A 21,902-nucleotide genomic window follows, 5' to 3' on the forward strand; every position below is an offset into this window, starting at 1 on the left:
GCACCGCTCAAATATATTGTCATTTTTCATGGTTAGGTTTTCTATGTTCTCTTCAGGTATTGTAGAACTTGTCGAATGTTATATAAATTATGTTAAAATATTAATTTACACAAGTATATTTTACAGTAGATTATGTATATTTATTTCTACATTTTTTGTCTTTCTGACATGCACAAAAAGAAATGCTTTTAGCTTTATATTTTACACATGGACAAAATTTCTCACTTATACAAGCTTTGCAATTACAACACATAACGAAATCGTCTGGAGGCGGTAGCAATATGTGTATTTTTTTAGGTATCAATGTCTCATCCTTCATTTCATAACCAAACATAAGAGGATTTAAAATATCTGGCTTTTCATTCAAACAATTTACTTGCTGATATCGATCGAGTTCCGAATCGGAGGCAAATTCAAATGTTCATTTAAAAGAAAATAATTCACGGTTTCACAGACTTGGGCAAACAATTATGTTTACGCTATCGATAATTAAAATAATTTTAGTAACAGTCATGATTATTTTCGTAAATATTATAATAATTGTATATATTATTATAGTAATTACATTTATTACGATACTAATAGTTGATATACTTAACTGTTGTGAATTCCTTTACATCCATGAAGAAAAATTTGCAATAATAAAATTTTCGATATCATCCGAAAAGCGTATACAGTACTGTTTCGATTCTTAAGAGAGCCCTATTGTTGATCGCAAAAAAAGCAACTTCCAGAGAGCTGCGCTAATGGAAATCTATGTCAATTTGTAGAGTAAGTTTCAAAGAATGCCTACGTTTTTGAAAATTTCAAAAATGTTCAGTAGATCAAAAGTAATCAACACTGAAAGTTAGTAAAAAACGTCAAATTTCCGACCTTCAAAAATTTATATCTTTTGAAATATACATTTTACGAAAATTTTACTGGAGACCTTTTCTTCTTAAAATGAGCCATATTTTCTAAAAAAAAATTGTCCGAATCGAAAAAACGACGTTTTCATAATTTGTTTAAACAATTGCAATTTAAACAATGTTGTACACATTTTTCGAAAAATTAAGTTGTGGATTCGGATTCAAAGGGTTCAAAATACATAAGAATAGAGGGTTTTCAGCTTTGGCGGTCTTAGTGCATATGGGATCATACCCAGCCCCAGGACTATTAAACGTTCACCCTTTTTGCTTAAAATATCAACTAATACATTTTTTCTTTGAGAATTTATCTTTTATTGTTGAAAATTTAACTAATTAGTTGAAAATCGCTACTTTGCTACAAATTAATTTTTTTTATCGAAAATTCGTATTTTATTTATTAAAAATAGATTTTTTCAACTTATTAATTTTTTTGGTTGAAAATTGATATTTTTTAGTTGAAAATTAATTTTTTCTTAATTAAAAATTTAACTAATCCACTTTTGGTTCAAGAATTATTTTTTATTTTACAATGGGGGAGTGTATTAGAAAATTTTAGTTATCTGTTATCTCTAATTTTAAATTATAAATTAAAAGGCTCAATTAGGTCAAAAGTTATATAATTTTAAAGAAAAAAAATTGTTTTTTTTTTCAAATGAAGCAAAAAATTGAAATATGCATAACTTCGTGAAATTTTTTTCACAGATTCCCAAAATACGTATCGCCAAATTTCATCTAAAAAACAACATTCATATTTTCCGATTGGTTAAAAATTGATCTTTTTAAATTTAAAAATTCAACTATTTGTTGGAAAATTTACGTAATTTGTCGCAAATCCGTTTTTTTTATGTAGAAAATTAATCTTTTTGGTTGAAAATTAAAAAATTAAAATTTAAGTTTTTGATAGAAAAATCATATTTTTATTTATTGAAAATAGATTTTTTTAACTTCTCTATTTTTTTAGTCGAAAATTCATGTATTTTGATAAAGGTTAATCTTTTTGGCCGAAATTCACTTTTTTTTTAATTCGTCTTTATCGTTAAATTCAACTGTTTTTTAAATAATTGAATTAACAACTATCATATATTTCATTAAAAAATGGTTTGTTTTTATTATTAAAAAATTAATTTTTTTAATTACAATTCTAACTAATCCACGCTTGGTTCAAAAATTATTTTTTACCGTCCGAGTTTTGCGAAAATTTAAATTTATTAAATCAAAAATTTACTAAAAAAAGGTTTTAAATCAATTTTTTAATGAAATATATAATAGTTAATGACTTTTTTTCAGAAACTGCAAAAATACGTATCGCCAAATTTCCTCCAAGAAAAAACAACATATTTTGTTCCCCAAAAGATTCTGCGACTTCAAATATAGAACCTGTCTGATTTGAAATGGATTCGGTCTATTGGGAATGGTTAAATTGTGATGCGCTACCTGGTGAAAAAAAATCAGAACTAAAAAGAACAGGTACGATTTTAAAGATGGATTTTAATTTGCGCATAAAAAAGTTTATTGTAATATCATTTAGTTTAAAATGCGCATTTCCAAAATCGTCCATTTAAAAATATTTTAAATTTTAGATTTTAATTGTCAAGTGTACATTTTATTTTAAAGACGTAAGCAATTAAAACTTAGAAGCGTTTCAAATCGAAGATTTTCGATAATAAAAATAAACATTCTTAGCTGATCAACTGTCAATATAAATTATAATGATTTTTAAAATTGAATTCCTCTTTAGGATTTAAAAGCCTGATTGAAACTTTATAAACTGTTTTCAATTTTGAAACAACCTTAAACTAATATATTCATAATAAAAAGCTTTTATTAAATTTCACATATTATTTTAGTCCCAAATATTCTATTTTTAAACCATTCAATTTGAAATTTTGTAATTAAGAAAACTAAGAAGTACTAATTTAAAACAAGATCTAGATTTTGGTAGATTTCATACAAAAAAATTAAAAAGATTTTAAAGAATTTTTAATGGCTTCAGAAGATTAAAAAAACATTTCCCATGAAAATTAATCATGACTTTTATTTTGAAAAGATAATTTTGAGTGATTATTCAAAAATATTTGGGAAGATTTTAAAAATTATCAAACATGAAATTTGGAAGCATTTTAAAGGTTTTTAACCATTTAAAATATAAATAATTTAACTTTTAATTTAAGAAGTGTTCAGTTTATAAAAAAATATAATAGTTCAATTTTTAATATTTCTGGCTTAAAATTGCTTTAAATTATACAATTTTCAAAAATGTTTAATTTATTGATTGATTCTTCAATTTAGACTTTAGAAAATTGAAAATGATAACGTGGATTTATATTTTTATAACTGAATCTTAATTCTACAATTTATTAAATTTTTAATTTGGCTGATGAACTGCATTTAATTAAAAAATGTTGAGTTTCAAAGTGTTAGTAGCTTTCATTTTATATGTGCAAATTATTATTCAAATAGAACCATTATTAGCTTTACAGCTCGATTTTTTAAATTTCATTGAACATGAAAAATTTTTGCGAACCGGAAAAAAACCGGGCATTTTTTTCTTGGATCAAGACGGCCACCCTTAATCGTCTATTATTCGTATTCTTTGGATAAAATTTGTCGCTATATAGATTAACTAATGTTTATTTAAACTTAAATTCCTTGAAACTTACATGAAATCATGAAATAATTGCTCTTGTTTTTTTAAACCTATTTGACAAAAATGTGTTTTTTACTGTATAAAATGGAAATTTTATCTAAAACTATTTGATTTTTATTGAAGATTTATTTTTAGCATTCAATCATTGTTTTATACTTCACAAAACTATCGTAAAACACTTTTATGTAAAAGTTTATGTACAACTTTAAAATTGTACCTACTCTTTCTAGTTCAAGTTTTCGACACCAGATGGCGAAATGGTAGAGACCACCAATTTTATTATTTTATTTATATTTAAATTTCACTAATTAACTAACTAGTTAATTAATAAATTTATATTTATATTAATTATTTACATTGATTATTTTATTCTTTTAACCAATACAATAATCAGATAAAGTATAATTTTCGATTGAGATGAAAAAAAAAGTCAGCTCAACGATTTCTTCTTAATATCATTTATTTATAAATAAATCGTGCGAATGCAGATGCAATAATGAAAACGTCAAGAAGCGGTATTACGATCTGAGTTCTTAACATTTGCCACCGTCTCGATAAAAACACGTGATTTGGTAATAATAGTTAAGAAAGATATTAGGTTACAATATAATATAAAGTTGCATCCTCATCGTTTTAACGCCTCATTACGACCCAACTTTCATTTACCAATTATTAATCTTCTATTTATAACTTGATGTCGCTTTATTATAGTAATAATAATAATAGTAATAATAATAATCATATATTAGCTGTATAATTACAATAATCATTATTATATAATATAATAGCAATATTTCGCAATCAACATCGTTAAGAGACAGATACGACGAATCTTCCTTTGTATATTCGCTTTATTTTATTCTTTTATCATTATTTAAATATCTATTTACGTTAACAACTAAAACACGAGGGACCGCTGGACATTAGACGATATCTTAAGACCTAACGATAAAAAAGAAACAACCTCCGTCAAGCGCTCATATCAAGCCCTATCGGTATGTATCATCGTGTTCCCCTCAAAATCTCAAAACCTCACTTGTTTTCCCTTTCTTATCGACCCATCATCTGCGTTGGCCACAAAACGGAACATCTCGGCGCCGTCCTACATAAAAAAAAAGGTGGGACAGTCAATATTATTGGCTCAAAAGACTCTTCTTGTCTCGCTGATCGTTTTGAAAAAGGGCGTTTAATGCTCATTCGTTAATACTTCAAAATAGTTGCCACTTCTCGATCAAGGGCTGAGTATCGTCGAAAGGAGGATGCTGATGCTGAACAAGGAATGAGATTTATCTATCAAAAGGAACGATATCGATTTTCAATTACGCTGCAGACTGCAGACACTTCCCTACAATATTTCGCCGTTCTTTGCCAACCAAACGGTTCAATAAATCGCTACGTTTTACAACACATTTTTCTTTTCCCCTTGTTTATTATTTCTTACTTTAGACAGACATTCATTACTTCAGAATATTGGTTATCGATCATCAATCGGATCTTGATTTGCCTGCCTATTTTTAAAGTTTCTGTTCCCGCTCTCGAAACGGCTGTTGTTGCCGGAATCAACCGCGATGTCTCGTATTCGTTGCCTTCTTCATACGCACTTTAAGCGTATTTATTGGTACGCTGCTAAAAAAGCCATCTCTCTAGAACACTTCTCACTTTTCCCTCTTAACTTGCCAACTCTTCAAGAATTACGTATGCGCTGCAGCTCATTTATTCTTCCTTCGCAGGCTCAGCCTTCTTGCCGAGGGGAATAGCCGCCTTCACTCTGCAATAATTTTTTTTTTGCATTATTAGCAGGACTCGGATGGGGAAAAACACTATTTTTATGCAAATATATTATACATAAATTATACTGATTATAGTTCTTCTATTGGGAATAGAGTTCTTAAATCCCCGAGAATTTAAGTTCAGGCTATATAACCAAGAATATGAGAGAATTTAAAAGAATTTATGATTTTCAACAATATTTTTATTGTTCAGGTTACATCAACGGTTGAATATAAATTATTTTCTAGCTCAGACATATTCAGGAATTTAAAATATGCAAAGCAGCAGTTCATTAATTATTTAACGCTGTTATACTGAAACTCTACCACAAAATGCAACTGACTCACATTATTGAATAAATACCACGAGGTAGAATAAGAAGAACCCACTCCCGGAAAACTTAGGAGTGTGACATTTTTTCAAAATTCTCTGATTTTTCTTTGACTAATTTTTCAATTGAAATCATCAATATTCAAATACCATTATTTTAATCTTATCAAATTTTTACCATAAAATATTTTATAAGCGGAATAAAACAGTGCTTCATATAAAAATTAAAAATTTACAAATGAATTTATTTATTTTAAACAAAAAAAAAAAGTTTTTTCTACTTTAAAAGATAACTTTTTAACTAAATACTGGAATGTTCCACCTAAAAAGACGAATTTCCAACAAATACTTTTCCCTCAAAAAATAAATAAAAATTTATCTAAATTTTAAACTAAAACATAATATTTTTTTACAAAAATTGAACGCGAATTTTAACTAAAAAATATCAATCTTAAAAAATGTAAAAGTTCTATTTTCTGCTAAAAAATGAATTCTTAACAACAACGAACAGTATTTTCCTCTAAACAGTTAAATTTTTAACCAGAAATAAGCTTTCAATAAAAAAATTTCACAATGTAGTTTAACTTTGACCCAAGTAGTTGAATTTTCAATTAAAAAAGATTAATTTATAACAAGATAATTAAACTTTTAACCAACGAGATGACGTTTCAACTTTAAATATAAATATTTAAGAAAAAAAGTAATTTCTTAACAGAGCGATTCAACCAAATGTTTTAAACGAATTAGTTGAATTAGCAAGAAAAGAAGAACGGTTTGTAACCAAACATTTGCATTTTCATACAAAAAATTGAATTTCTTCAATAACAGATAAGTGATAAAGAGATAAAAGATAAATTTTCAAAAAAATAGTCGACTTTTCTGTTGAAAAATATCTTAGTCGAGTTTGCACGATCAAACTATGAATTTTTTAACAAGAAATAATTTTCTACCAAAAAAATTGAATTTTCAATCCAAAATGACGAATTTTTAACCGAAAAGCATGACTTTTTAAACAAAATTGTTGAATTCTCTAGCAAATAGTTGCATTTTTATCAAAAAATATGAAATTTATCTTAAAGTAGAAGAACTTTTTATTACCAAAAAAGTTGATTTTTCATCAAAAAAAGATTCCAGTTAACTCAGTAACATCTAAAATTGAATTTTTGTAACAAAAATAAGTTTCTACGAAAAAAAAATTTTTCAACCAAAAAGGATGAATTTTTAACAAAATAGTTAAATTCTCTGCCAAATAGTTGCACTTTTATCCAAAAAATATCGATTTTGTACTAAAACAGATGAATTTGTAATAAAAAACAAATTTTTTTTTTATAAGTGGAAAAAAAATATCCAGAAAATATTTCAGCTCATTTTTCAACACCAAAATATACATTTTAAACAAAAAGTAAATTTTCTACGTATTAGCTAAGTTTCCAAGAAAATAGTATAATAGCTTAATTTCTAACGAAACATTTGCATTTTTATCAAAAAAAGATTTAATTTCTACTAAAACAGGTAAACTTTAAAATAAAACAGACAAACTTTCAAAAACGGAGTTAAATTTTCAATCGAAAAATTAAGGAAAAAATGCAATATTTTATTAATTAAAATAAATTCTGAGATTCTCATAAGTTCTCAGACAATTTATTTCTCGGTAATATTCTCATTCTCGTTACCGTTCTCAAAGTAATATAACCGTCTCAGAACTCTAATTGGCAAACTGCGATACGCCACCTGGTGACAAAAATCCGAACTAGAAATAATAGGTACGATTTTAAAGATCCATTTTAATTTCCGCATAAAAGTGTTTTAACGATTTTTGTTGCGAAGTTTAAAGTATTTATTGGATAGTCAAAATAAGTCTTTTTTGAAAACAAAGGGGTTTAAAAAGAATTTAAATCTAATAAGGTGACAAAACATATTTTTCTTCAAAAAAATTAAATTAAAAAAAAACAATCATTGTTCCATTTATTGTGATTTTCCAAAGATTATAAACTTAAATGGACATATTTTAAAACAAAAATGAACTCAAAGTAAATTTTCATCAATTTATACATGAAGTATTTACTATTTAAAAACTGATCTAAAAGTAAGGATAGAATTGTTATTTAAATTCCAATAGCAGGGTGGCTGTTGGACCGGAAAATCGGGAATTTTATGAGACCGGGAAATGACAGTGCATTTTTTTTGCCCGGGAATTTTTCAAATTTATAGACAAAAATCTGTCTGTGATTTCCATAGTTTTTTAAATAATTAGTTAAATTGTGATCTTTTTTAATTATATATGTAATTCATTGTAGAATGCCTATATCCAAAATCTGCCACTTAAACCAATTTTTAATTTTAGATTTTTATTGTCAAGTGTACACTTTATTTCAAAGAATTTAAAAATGTAGTTTTAAAGACTTTAGATAAAAAATATTATTAGTTGATCAACTTTCAATACAAATTAATAGTGATTTTTAAAATTAAACTGTTCTTTAAGATTAAAAAAGTGAATAATAATTAATTTTACAAGAAGATTCGAAATCTGTTTGCAATTTTAGAATTTCCAGTTTCTAACGTTAAAAATCGAAACTTTATAAACTATTTTCAATTTTAAAATAACTTCAAAATAATATATTCGTAATTAAAGGCTTTTATAAAATTTCACGTATTATTTTAGTCTAAAATATCAAATTTTTAAACCAGTCAATTTGGAATTTTTTAATGAAGGTAAAATAAGAATTAATTAATATTTAGAAATAGCTGAAATATCTGACTGTTTATTTAAAATCAATAATTATAGTAACTATTAAAAACTAAATTTTGAACGTTACATTTTAATTGTTCTATTAAAAAAATTTAATTTGTAAGTAAAATTGTTGAATTTCGGTATAAATAGCCCACGGCCTAATTTAAAACAAAATCCAGTTTTTGGCAGATTTCAAACAAAAAATTCAATAACTTTTGAAGAATTTTGAATGGGTTCAGAATATCAAAAAACATTTCTTATGAAAATTGAAAAGGTTTTTTATTTTTAAAAGAAAATTTTGAGTGATTATTTAAAAAGTTTTAGAAAGATTTACGAAATTTTCAAAAATGAATGTGGAAGATTTTAAGGAAATTTATTTAATTTAGCAGAATTAAAAAAAAAATAGTAAAAATTGGATTAATTTTAAAGCATGTTTAAAAGATCTAAAATAATTTCAAAAATAATAAAAAATTTGAAAAAAATTTAAACAACATGCAGAAGTTTCAAGATTTTCAAATAACATTTGGAGGCATTTTAAGGATTTTTTAACCAGTTGAAATATAAATAATTTAATTTTTCATTTAAGAAGTGTTCACTTTATGAAAAAAATGTAATCGTTCAATTTTTAATGTTTCTGGCTTAAAATTTCTTTAAATGATATAATTTTGACGATTTTTAAATTCATTGATTGATTCTTTAATTTAGAATTTCGAGCATTGGAAATGATATGAGATTTGAATACAAAATTATTGAATTAAAAAACTTTTAAACCTGGATTTTAAAAGTTTGAAATTCAATAGTACCACTTTGAGTGCTTTCATTTGCAGTTCACTTTTTATTCATTCAAATGGAAAATAACCAGGAATTTTTTTCTTGGATTAAAACGGCCACCCTAAATCGTCTATTATTCGTATTCAATCATTGTTTTATATTTCACAAAAATATCGTAAAAACACTTTTATGCCAAAATTAATGTACATTTTTAGAATGGTTCCTACTCTTTTTAGTTCCAGTTTTCGACACCAGGTGGCGAAATAGAAGACCATCATTCCCAATAAAAAATATTTTCTACACAGAATTAAATCCAGGTTGTCTACTCAAAACCTGGAAAAAAGTTCTTTGACAATTCCGTTTTTTTGTCAGGTATCTCAAGCTTTTTCCAGGTATAATTTTTTGAAGTACGGAATCATTAAAATATTTTGCATTTTTTTTTACATTTGACTCGGAATATGAATATCTTTTCGACAGTTTATAAGTACCTGAAGTTTGAAAGTTCAAATGAAAGAAATTTTTATTGATGGCTTTGTAAAGTAGAAACAAAGCTAAAATATTGATTTAATTTATATTGCAAAAAAAAACAGATTGCAAAATAAACTTCACATGCATTATGTTAATTGTACTTAAATTTATATTTATTGATACAATAAAAATAGGAAGTTTTTCGTTCATGTGAACGTTCCGAACTTCAGGTACATAGAATTTTTTATAAATAATTTGTTTTTTTTTCAGTTTTTAAGGATTCAATTAAAATGTTTAATTCAGATTCGGAGAAAGCCTTGACACGTTTTATTACAAGATATTTCGAAACGAAATAGCATTATCGATTAAGAATGTAATTAAATAATACTAAAAATATAAATAATCATTTTTTAAATTTGTCTCTAAAGTCACACTATATTTAATTCAATTTAAACCGCTTCAAAATCCCAATTTTTTAAGTAAAAATATTGTATTTTCAACAAGATAGATGCATTTTTAACCAAACAGTTGAATTTTCAAGCAAGAAGATTATTTTTAACAAAAAAAAAAACGATTTTTCAACAAAAACCTTAATTCTCAACCAATTAGTTCAATATTCCTCTAAAAAAAAATCAATTTTTAACAAAATAGATGAAATTTTGAATAGAAAACATAGGTTTTCAACAAAACATGAGATGGTTCAATTTTGAGTTAAAAATATTAATTTTTACACCAAAAAAATAAAGAAATTTTCAATGAAAATAAAGAGTTTTCAACAAAAATTATGAATATTTAACTGGGATAGATGAATTCTCAATGAAAAAGATGCATTTACAAACAAGAAGATTAGTTTTCAAACTAGAAATTAAATTTTCTACCAAAAAATACGATTTTTACACAAAATACTTGATTTTTCAATTAATTATTTGAATTTTAAACTGAAAAATATCAATTCTCGATTAAAAATGGAATGACTAAAACTTTCAGTTTAAAAAACTAATTTCGGTCCAAACTGATAAATTTTCAACAAAAAGGTGAATTTTAAACTAAAATGATGAATCTTTAACTGGAATATTTGAATTTTTTATCAAAAATATACATTTTAAAAAAAGTTTATTATTCATAGAAGAAAGTTTATTATTTACCAAAAAAGTTGATTTCTAAACAAAACATAATTATGAATTCTTAAAGAAATAGTTGAATTTTGAAGTAAAGAGGACAAACTTTTAAGCCAATAGTTGAATTTTGAACTAAAGAAGATTAATTTTCAACTAAACTCATGAATCATCAATTGAAATAGTTGAATTTTAAACAAAAAAGATGAATTTTCAACTAAAATTATGAATCTTTAACTGTAGTTGCTGAATTTAAAAAAAAAATGAATTCTTAACCAAGAAGACTAATTTTTTCAGAAAAGACGAACTTTCAACGAAATACATGAATTTTTAACTGAAAATGCCAGTCAAATTTCAAATGAAAAAGAATAGGTTTTCAAACAAAGGAGATGAATTTTAAAACCAAAGAGACGAATTAAAAATGAAATAGTTACATGTTCAAACAAAGGGATGAATTTTCAACTAAAATAAAGAATCTTTGACTATAATAATAAAAATTGTAATTAAAGAGATTAATTTCTACGAAAACAACGAAATTTCCAATTAAAAAACATAACAACTAAGAAAGATTTTTTAGTCAAGGAAGAGAGAAAAATTGCAAACGAACTGTTGAATTTTCAATCAAAAAGATGAATTTTTAACCCAGAAGATAAATTTTCTACCTAAAGGAAAGAATTTTCAACAAAATACATGAATTTTTAACCAGAAACTAGAATTTTGGACTATAAACGTTCATTTTCAACAAAAAATAGAATAGTGTTAAACTATCAGTTGAGAAATTAATTTCAAATAAAAAAAGCGATTTTTCAACAACATAGTCAAATATATTAATATAAAGATACATTTACAAATGATTCATTAGAATGAGTGAATGTAAAAGTATTCCAGGGAATTTATAAGAATTTATAAGAATTTATTTATAATCTATAATAAAATTTGAGTAAATTTGGAGGAATTTAAGGGCAATCTGAAGAATTCGATAAAATTCATAAAAAATCAAGCTGAAATAAAAAAAAAAAAAAACAATCAAGTGAATTTATAAGAATTTTAAAAAATTCAGGGCGTATTCGAAATTAATTTCAAAAAATATTTGAAAATCTCTTCAAATCTTTGAAATCCTTAAGAAATATTATAATTAAAATCTTAGAATCTTTTTAGATACCTTAAAACCTTATATGCGCTGTAAAATTCTTTCAAGTTTTTTGAAATTCTTTACAAACTTTCAAAAATTAAAATTAAAAAAATCATTCAATTAAGCAGACTTCATTAAATTTAGAAGAATTCCAGGGAATTCAAAATTTTTTATAAATTTCAAAGAATTCAGGGTAATTGAACAAGACTTGATGAATTAAAAAAAAAACATAGTTTTAAGTCTCTTCAAATCTTTGAAACCCTACGAAATACTTCACTCCTCGTGGGTAAATTCTTTATAAACCAGAAAATTTTATTAAATTGCATTGAGGGCCTTTAAAAAATCCTTAAAATCATTGAAATCCTCGGGAACCTTATATAATCCCGTGAAATCTTTCTAAATGTCTTGAGAACTTATAGGTCCTGTAAAATCGTTCCGTATTTTCCCAAATTCTTTAAAATTCTCTATTCTAAAATATTTCAAACATATTGCATCCCCTTCAAATTAATGAAATAAATTAATAATTCCTTTGAATTTGTTAAATTCCCTCAAATATATGAAATTAAAAGCTTTACATTTAAAAAAGTGATAATAATTTGTTGAAAACTTCTAAATATCGTTTAAAATTACTAGAATTTTCCCTACAGCATTTAATAAAGTCAGAAACATAAAAAAATGCCTTAAAATCTTCCAGATTATTTTTTTTTTGCAATTTGGATATCTCTTGAAATCTTTCTTAATTTCTTAAAACTAATTTTAAACAATCATTTTCAATTTTTCTAGGAATCTTAATAAACTTTTTAGAATCTTTTATAAACGTTCAAAATGATTAAAAGCTACTAAAATTTTTGTTCGAAATCTTCAAAAATATATAATTTATTTTAAACTTTTTGAAATCTTTTCAAGTTTCACATTAAGTTTGAAAGTTTTCAAAAACTCTAAATAACACTCAAACTTATTCGAATTTTTTCTAAATGAATAATTGGTCAACTGTTATTTATGCATAGAAATACTAGACTTTCGCTGATTAATACAAAACTTTGGAAGTAAAACACTTAAAATTGTAACGTTTAAAGTTTAAATTAAGCTCTTAGAATTTATAAAGATTTAAGGCTTTCTGCTTCAAACAATTTAGCTTCAAATTGTTTAGTTTTGTATATCTGATTTAAATTGCTAATTTAAAAAGAGTCAAAATATTGGTTTAGAAAAAAATCAGCAAATTACAACAACAAAAATATACAAGAAACTATTAGACTTTTTACCAGAATTCGGAAACTTCTACAAAATTTTACAAGTAACTATAATTTTCAATTAAATTCTGCAATTTTCCAAAAATTATTTTTAAAAAATAGTTGATTTTTTTCTATAATTAAATTAGGAAATAAATAATATAAAAATAACTTACTTAGCTGTGATGTCATTAATCTTCGCTTGTACTAAAGCTAAATTTTGGTCGATTTGGGTTTTGTTCGTTTCGTACACTTTTGGAAGCGTAAACAAGGCCACCACTCCTAAAAAATAATTGAAGATGAATTTTCATTAAAAGAGGGCGAATTTTCAACAAAATATTTATAATTTTTTATGAAAATATATTTTTTTCAAGAAAAGAAGTCAATTCTTTAACCAAATAGTTAAATTTTTAACCAAACTTTTGAATTTTCAAACTACAAATATGAATTTTTAACTAAATAGTCGAAATTTCTAATAAAAAAGATTATACTTCAATCAAAAACCATTCAAGTTTCAAACAAATAATCAACTTTTTTTAATACAGTAACATTTTCATCGAAAGAAACAAATTTTCAATGAAAGTGGACCAATTTTCTATCAAAATAATCTAATTTTCAACAAAATATTTCAATTTTAAACCAAAAATATGAATTTTCAGCTAAAATTATGAATTTTCCAACAAAACGGACGAATTTTCAACGAATCATGATTTTTCAGTCAAGAAAGAAAATTAAGTTCATGCAAATATTGCTATATAAATAATAAATTTCAACAAAATAGTTCAATTTTCAACTAAAAAGATGTATCTTCAAACAAATAAATTAATTTTTAAGAAAATAGTCCATCTTTTACCAAATTAATTAAATTTAAAGTTAAATAAATTATTTCTCAGCAAAAAAAAAACAACGAATTTTCAACCAGAGATAAATTTTCAACTAAAATTAAGAATTTTTATAAACAAAATATCTGTTAACTAGTTGCTTTAACCTTCAATCAATTAGGTCAATTTTCAATTAAATATTTGAATTTTTATCCAAACAGATGAAATTTGTACTAAAATAGATGAATCTTTAAACAAACAAAAAATTTTTTCAAAAAAATAGCTGAATTCTCATGTAAAGATAATTTTCATAAAAACAATTGAATTTTAATTTTTAAAAAAGGATGACTTTTTAACAAAATTATTGAATTTTCAACCAAAAAATAAAAATTTTGAACGAAAAATATAATTGCCAGGAGGAAACAACTGCAAAAAAGAAAGAAATATAAGGCAAATAAACTAATAATAAGAATATTATATCAGGGTGACCACAAAACTTCCTAAATTTTCCATGAACAATTTTTTATTTTCTCTGACCATTAATAGTCAAATACCAGAATTTTAATGTCACAAAATTTTCAACATATCCTTTACTGTTTCCCTAATTTTCGACAGGAAAATAAAATTCATTAAAATAAATATACATCAATGTTTAAAAACTTTTGTAAGGTTTTATCATTCACCTATGTAGTTAGAGACAGCTAATTTAATGACTTTAAATCACAAATATATTTTTTATCTCTAAAAAAATTTTATTTTATAATATACAAGCCATTTCATCAAATATCCAATATTTTAATTGATTATTTTATAATCGTTATTTAGGACATTGTTTTCGGTACAGAAATGACTTGATTTTTGAAAAATATATTGTATTGTTTTCCTAAAAGTAATTTGAAAACTAACTTATAACAATTTATGCTTTAAATCAATATTTTAAAATATAACTATTTACAATTTATATAAAGTTAAAATTTTAAATATAATAATTTAAAAAATAAATATTAAAATTTGAACGTAATGATTAAAAATTAAATCAATATATAAATGATATTAGAAACTGACCAATGATTACGAGCGTCATTCCATTGAACCAGGATCCGAGGTAGGTTAGGCACCATAATCCAACTCCGAATTTCAAAGTGTCGACCAAATCCTCAACCAAAAACAGCCTGCGCAGTTCGCTGAGTGCAGCATTTGCATTTGCAACTGCAACATCTGCAACCTCATGCACCCTTTCAGCGGGTAATGTCAGATCCAAGTCTAGGATATCCCTAAAAACAACAGATCCTTAATATATGCGTACAATATACATTTTTTCTAAAAATATAATCAATATTCATGATACGTTTGATGCCGACAAATTCCCTTCTTTAATTTTCAAACCAATAAATAATTTAAAACAGGCCCAACTTTTGTGAAATTCAGGTTTTTTATAAAATGCCAATTTCCAAATTCCCTGACTTCTGCCTGGCCATTCTAAATTTTGCTTTCATGTATAAAAACAACCTCACACCCAGGAGATCAATGATCAAATCAATAATTAAACAATCAATTTTCAACCAAGGAAAAAGGAATTTTTGTTAAATTATTACATTTTCAATCAAAGGGATAAATCTTCTATTGGGAATAGTGGTTTAACATTTCGCCACCTTGTGCCGAAACCTGGAACTAGAAAGATTAGGTACCAGTTTAAATATGTACATTAATTTTTGCCTAAAAGGGTTTTTCCGATATTTTTCTGAAGTATAAAACAATGATTGAATACGAATAATAGGCGATTTAGGGTGGCCGTTTAAATCCAAGAAAAAAATTTACGGTTTTTTCCCCGGTTTGTAAACATTTTTCATGGTAAATGAAATTTAAACAATTAAACTCTAAAGCCAGAAATTTTTCCATTTTAATGAATAAAGTGTGAGCTGCAAATGAAAGCACTCAAAGTGGAAATCTTGAATTTCAAACTTTTAAAATTGAAGTTTAAAAGTTTTTTAATTCAATAATTTTGTATTCAAATCTGATTTAAATGCTCAATAATGAACACGTGTAAAATAGAAGCTACTAACACTTTTAAACTAAGCAATTTTTAATTAAATGCACTTCAACTGGAAAATAAATTTTTTAACTTTTATAAATTGTAGAGTTCAAAGATTTGAATTCAGTTCTAAAAATATAAATCCACGTTATCATTTTCAATGCTTGAAAGTCTAAATTGAAGAATCGATCAATGGATTTAAAAATGGTCAAAACTATATCATTTAAAGCAATTATAAGCCAGAAACATTAAAAATTGAACGATTACATTTTTTTATGTACTGAACACTTCTTAGATTAAAAGTTAAATTATTTATATTTCAAATGATTCAAAAATCCTTAAAATGCTTCCAAATTTTATTTGAAAATCTTGAAACATCTGCATGTTGTTTACATTTTTTTCAAATTTTTTATTATTTTTGAAATTATTTTAGAACTTTTAAACATCCCTTAAAATTAATCCAATTTTTTATATTTTTTTTTAATTCTGCCAAATCAAATCAGTTTTCTTAAAATCTTCCACATTCATTTTTGATCATTTCGTAAATCTTTCTAAATCTTTTTAAATAATCACTCAAAATTATCTTTTTAAAACAAAAATCATTTTCAATTTTCATAGGAAATGTTTTTTGATCTTCTGAAGCCATTCAAAATTTTTAAAAAGCTTTTAAATTTTTTGTTCGAAATCAGCCAAAATCTAGATTTTGTTTTAAATAAGATCGTGGGCTATTTACGCCGAAATTCAAACATTTTTTACTTACAAATTAATTTTTTTTTAATAGAACAATTAAAATGTAACGTTCAAAATTTAGTTTTTAATATTTACTATAATTACTGATTTTAAATAAACAGTCAGATATTTCTAAATATTAATTAATTCTTATTTTTCTTAATTAAAAAATTCCAAATTGGCTGCTTTAAAAATTTAATATTTTAGACTAAAATAATACGTGAAATTTAATAAAAGATTTTAATTCTGAATATCTTATTTTGCTATTATGTTAAAATTAAAAATAGTTCAATTTTAAAAATCACTATTAATTTATATTGGCAGTTGATCAACTAAAAATATTTTTTATCTAAAATCTTCGATTTCAAACGCTTCTAATTTTTAATGGCTTAAGTCTTTAAAGCTGCTTTTTAACCTTCTTGAAAATAAAATGTACACTTACCAATTAAAATCTAAAATTAAAAATTTGTTAAAGTGGAAGATTTTGGAAATACGCATTTTAAAATGAATTACATATATAACTGGAAAAAAAAACACAATTGAACTAATTATTTAAAAAGCGATGGAAATCACAGTTAGACAGATTTTTGTCTATAAATTTGGAAAATTTCTTGCGAAAAAATAAATTCACTGTCATTTCCCGGTCTCCGATTTTTTGGTCCAGCGGCCACCCTGCGATTCGAATTTATATAAGAATTTCATCCTAACTTTTAGATCAGTTTTTAAATAGTAAATTTTTAAATAGTCCACTTAAGTTTATAATCTTTGGAAAATCACAATAAGTGGAAGAATGATTGTTTTTTTTTTTTAAGAAAAATATTTCTGTACAAAAATATGTTTTTTCACCTTATTAAATGTGAATTCTATCTAAACCCCTTTGTTTCCAAAAAAGACTTATTTTTAGTATCCAATAAATACTTTAAATTCCGCAACAAAAATCGTTAAAACACTTTTATGCGGGAATTAAAATGGATCTTTAAAATCGTACCTATTCTTTCTAGTTTGGATTTTTGTTACTAGGTGGCATATCGCAGTTCAACCATTCCCAATAAACAAATAATTCTGATAGAAAAGTTTAACTTTTGATATTTATACCGAAAAATATTTTCAGTCAGCAACAGTTTATTTAAGCAATATAGTACGAATTTTTAACAATGTAGTATAATTTTCAACCAAGTTTTATCAGTTAATAATTTTTAAATTCAAAATTTCCAAATATTTTAATTTTCTGTCAAAAACAGTTTATTTAAGTAAAATACGAATTTTCAACAAACTTCCCCCAAACCAGTTTAGTTTTCAACCTGAAAATATGAATTTTCTACCTAGAAAAGACGAGTTTTCAACAAAATAGTTACATTTTCTACTCATAAGTTCAATTTTTTTGCTAAAAAGAAAAATTTACAACAAAATAAATCAATTTTCAACAGAAAAAGAACCAATTTTCAACCAAGAATAGAAGAGTTAAATTTCCCGTCAGAAAAGAAATAGTAAACAACAACAAAAAACGAATTTTCAACCGAAGAAATAAATTTTCGACAAACAATAGAATAGTTCAATTTTCAGTAAAAAAAATTGTTTTTTAAGCAAGAAAATTAAATTTCTAGTAAAAAAGACCAATTTCTCAGAAACATTGGGATAGCTTAATTTCCAGTTAAAGAAATTAATTTTCAACTAATATTATGAATCTTCAAACGACAAAAATTAATTTTCAACCAAATAGTTGAATTTCCAAAGAAACCTTCAACCTAATAGTGAAATTTTGAACCAGAGAAATAAATCTTTACCCATGAAAATTAATATTCTGCTACAAAAGACGAATTTTCAAAAAAACGCAGGGATTTTTAACCACTTAGAATAGTTGAGTGTTACGCTAAATAAATAATTAAAAATATATATATATATTTTTTTTTTAAAGTGAAGACTTAAATTTTGTGCGAAAAAAAGGACTTTCGACTAAAAAGATTAATCAACAAACAAATTTAATTTTTAACAAAGTTTCAACTAAGTAAATGAATTTTCAATCGAGAAAGATGAATTTTCAACAAAAAATATAATAGTTGATATTTCAACCAAAAAACATATTTCAGTTTTAAAGCAAAGACAGTTGAATTCAACAAAAAAGACCAATATAAAAAAAGTTGAATCCTCGGCCAAAACAGATTCTTTTTTAACCAAAAAGTTGTGATTTTAAGCAAAAAAGATTCAATTTTGCCAGAAAAAATGCAACTTCTATCAAAGTAGATGTATTTTCAACAAAAAAAAAAGCGAATTTTAAAACAAAAAAGAGTGACTTTTTAACAAAATTGTTGAATTTTGAACAAAATAATAAAATAAAATCTAAAATTAACTTCATTTAGGGGAAATTCCCGGACTCCCCTGAATTTCCCTGACAAGTTTTAAATTATCTGTAACAACCCTGTAAATATACATAGATTGTTCAAAATTTGTATAGACTAAAAAGTTAAAAATTTTGGAAACTATGAATTTTCAAAATTTTAAAATACGAAGTTTCAAATCTTGAAGTATAAATGTTTCAGTTTTCAATTTTCGAATGAATTTATTTTAATATTACCAACGTCAAGGGTCGAAAAATAAAAATAGTATAGGTAACCAGACTGAAAAAAATTTTTATATTTTAAATCTACTTAAATGCTTATTAGAAAATTTGGGAATAAATTGAAATACTTAATAAAATGTTTTCATACATAGTTCGTAGTTAAATCTCACCATATGTTTTACAAAAAAATATTCCACATAAATTTGTTGGAAAACATAATTAATTTCCTTATCTAGAACTTTATAGTCGTACTTTTTCCCAAGGAAGGGAAGTGAGTGAAAATTAAGGGAGGGGAAATATGGGAAATTAGGAGGAATGAAGGGAGGGAAAACGTTTTTTGTAGGCGCTTTGATTTTTGTTTATTCAAGAAACATTTATTAGATTTTGGTTTGATTTAAAGGCAAATTGATGAAAGACTTACTTGAAGGGATGTCCATCTGACGTTTTCTGAACTGCCTGCATAACAGCTTTGTATATACGAAAAGCTACTGTGCCGGTGAGAGTTAGAAGGGATGTATATGCAAGTACGCTGATCAGACTGAAGTAGGCCAGCGATAAAAGCACTCCCAGAATTACACCAAAGACGATTCCGGATTTTTTGGGATCGCGCCAGTAAATCAGAGCAGCCACTGAAAATCGAAATAAATCAATTAATAATGATTTTTCATCAATAAGTGGTTGTAAAAAAAGCTTTTTAGAATTCAAAAACTTAACTTTAGGGGTATGTAAAGTTAAAAAAATGAGGCATCATTGAAAAAATAATGGTTGGAAATACCTGCAATTAGTGACGCTACTTTTTGGATTCAACAATGATGTCGTAATGCCAAAAAAATCTATTTCAATTTACTTAGACGTAAAGTTTTTAAATCTCAAATTCATAAAAAAAATTATTTTCATATATTTGAAAACATTAAAATTTGAACTCTCCCAATTCCGATGGATTTAAATTTCAAATTGGAAAATCGAAACATAATTAGAACACCAATTCCATTGTAAATGTTTTTTAATTAAAACTTTCAAATGCAAAAGAAATTTAGAGTTCTTACATAATCCAAGAGTTCATTTGAAAGAAACAATAGCTATAATTATACCAGTAGCAAAATTATAATTACTTATTATACCTGTCCTGTTTTAATTGCCTAATTACTTAATTCAAACATATGCTTTACTTTGAACTACTATACAATATAGTTTATAATCATAAACTAAAATTACAGAAATGCCTAATGACAATCGTTATGATAACAGCTTTGTAATTTTAATTTGTCAAAATTAAAAGCTTTTCGCCAGTTTTACACAGTGCTCCATCTCAATTTGAAATTTTGTTCATGAGGTATGTAGTAAATATAATTAACAACATGAAAATGCAAGAACGGTTTTGTGCTCTCAACAGTAAGTGCTGAAAGAATCAAATTTTTGTTCACATTGTAAACGAAAATTAAACATGTTGGCAATGTGGGGCGCAACGAAAATTTGATTTTTTAGCACTTGCCGTTGATATCACAGACCCGTTTTTGAATTTTCATGTTGTTCATTATATTAAAGTTTTGTTTAATGGAAAGATAATTTTTAAAATTCCGAAAAAGCATTAGGAACTGAATATTTTAAAATTAGCTTTCCAGTTTACCAATTGGCGTAAAAATAAAACAAGGCAAGAACTAGGTATTCAAAATTAAATTATTTTAAATTTAATATAAATTTAATATAATAAAACTGTACAGTTTACCCTTGCAGGCATAGTAATATTATTTTATGTTTGCATCTTAATAATAATTATTGACCATACAATGTTTCCTGTGCGCTCTAACGTACGTATAATATTGCTAGTACATAATTAAATGCATTGAATTTAGATATAGAATAAAGTTTTTTAAATAAAACATTATAATTGGAATCAAAGCTCATAAATATACCCGTTCCAGTTTCCAAACTTTGTTTAACTTTTTGATCCAAAAATGATATTTGGATTTTCTCCAAACTCAATATAACTATCGATATTGCTTTTAAGTTTCCATTAGGACTATTACGCAATCAATTGAAGCTATTAAAGAGACCTATCACCACCCACGCGAATGACGATTAAGAATAAACACCAGCAAATATATTAAACAAAATTGATTATTCGAAATGTACTAGATTTTGTAGTTATAGATAATATTTCATAGGTGACATCATCCAGAGAATAATTTTCATTACCTGATAATCAATTTAGCATGACAGATGGCAACAAACGACGTAGACTACCACCTTACTTCCGGTATGTGAAGCACGAAATGATGAGTAATTTTAATTTTAGAAACGTGTCAGATATTATGGTCATCCTTTAAAATTAACGGCACTTCTCTAAATTATAGTTAGTATTCAGTGATTATAGTATCATAAGAATGAAGATTAAAAATAACTTTAATTGGGCATTTGGAAATTAATAATTCTTGAAAGATTTTATTAATGAGATGGATCAAATTACATTTTATGAAATAAAAATATTTATTCTAGTCTTATCACTAATTACTGAAAGATTTATTAGGTTGACTCCTTTGAAAGTTTGAATCCCTTTATTTCAAAATTTGGATTTTTCAAACTTGAACCTTCTGCCAAATTCAGATAATTGAAATTAGAAAGATTTAAATTTCATCATCAGGGGCTCTAAACTTCGTTACTA

At 25.0% G+C, this 21,902-nt stretch overlaps 1 protein-coding gene across 6 annotated transcripts in view; it reads right to left on the reverse strand.

Annotated features, from left to right (window-relative positions):
* Positions 1–3,993: 3,993 nt before the first annotated feature.
* The window catches only part of LOC117179159 (reticulon-1-A), a 123,640-nt gene continuing 105,731 nt past the window's right edge, over positions 3,994–21,902 (reverse strand). For all 6 annotated transcript variants that reach the window (XM_033370861.1, XM_033370860.1, XM_033370859.1 and 3 more), the window contains 4 exons: positions 19,662–19,869; positions 14,988–15,196; positions 13,278–13,383; positions 3,994–5,323 (listed from right to left, as the gene is read on the reverse strand). In XM_033370861.1, coding sequence (XP_033226752.1) covers positions 5,269–5,323; positions 13,278–13,383; positions 14,988–15,196; positions 19,662–19,869 — 578 coding nt within the window. In that variant the 3' untranslated portion in view covers positions 3,994–5,268. The remainder of the gene's footprint in view (positions 5,324–13,277; positions 13,384–14,987; positions 15,197–19,661; positions 19,870–21,902) is intronic.

Source organism: Belonocnema kinseyi, chromosome 8 (assembly GCF_010883055.1).
Source record: "Belonocnema kinseyi isolate 2016_QV_RU_SX_M_011 chromosome 8, B_treatae_v1, whole genome shotgun sequence".
NCBI classification, from domain to species: domain Eukaryota; kingdom Metazoa; phylum Arthropoda; class Insecta; order Hymenoptera; family Cynipidae; genus Belonocnema; species Belonocnema kinseyi.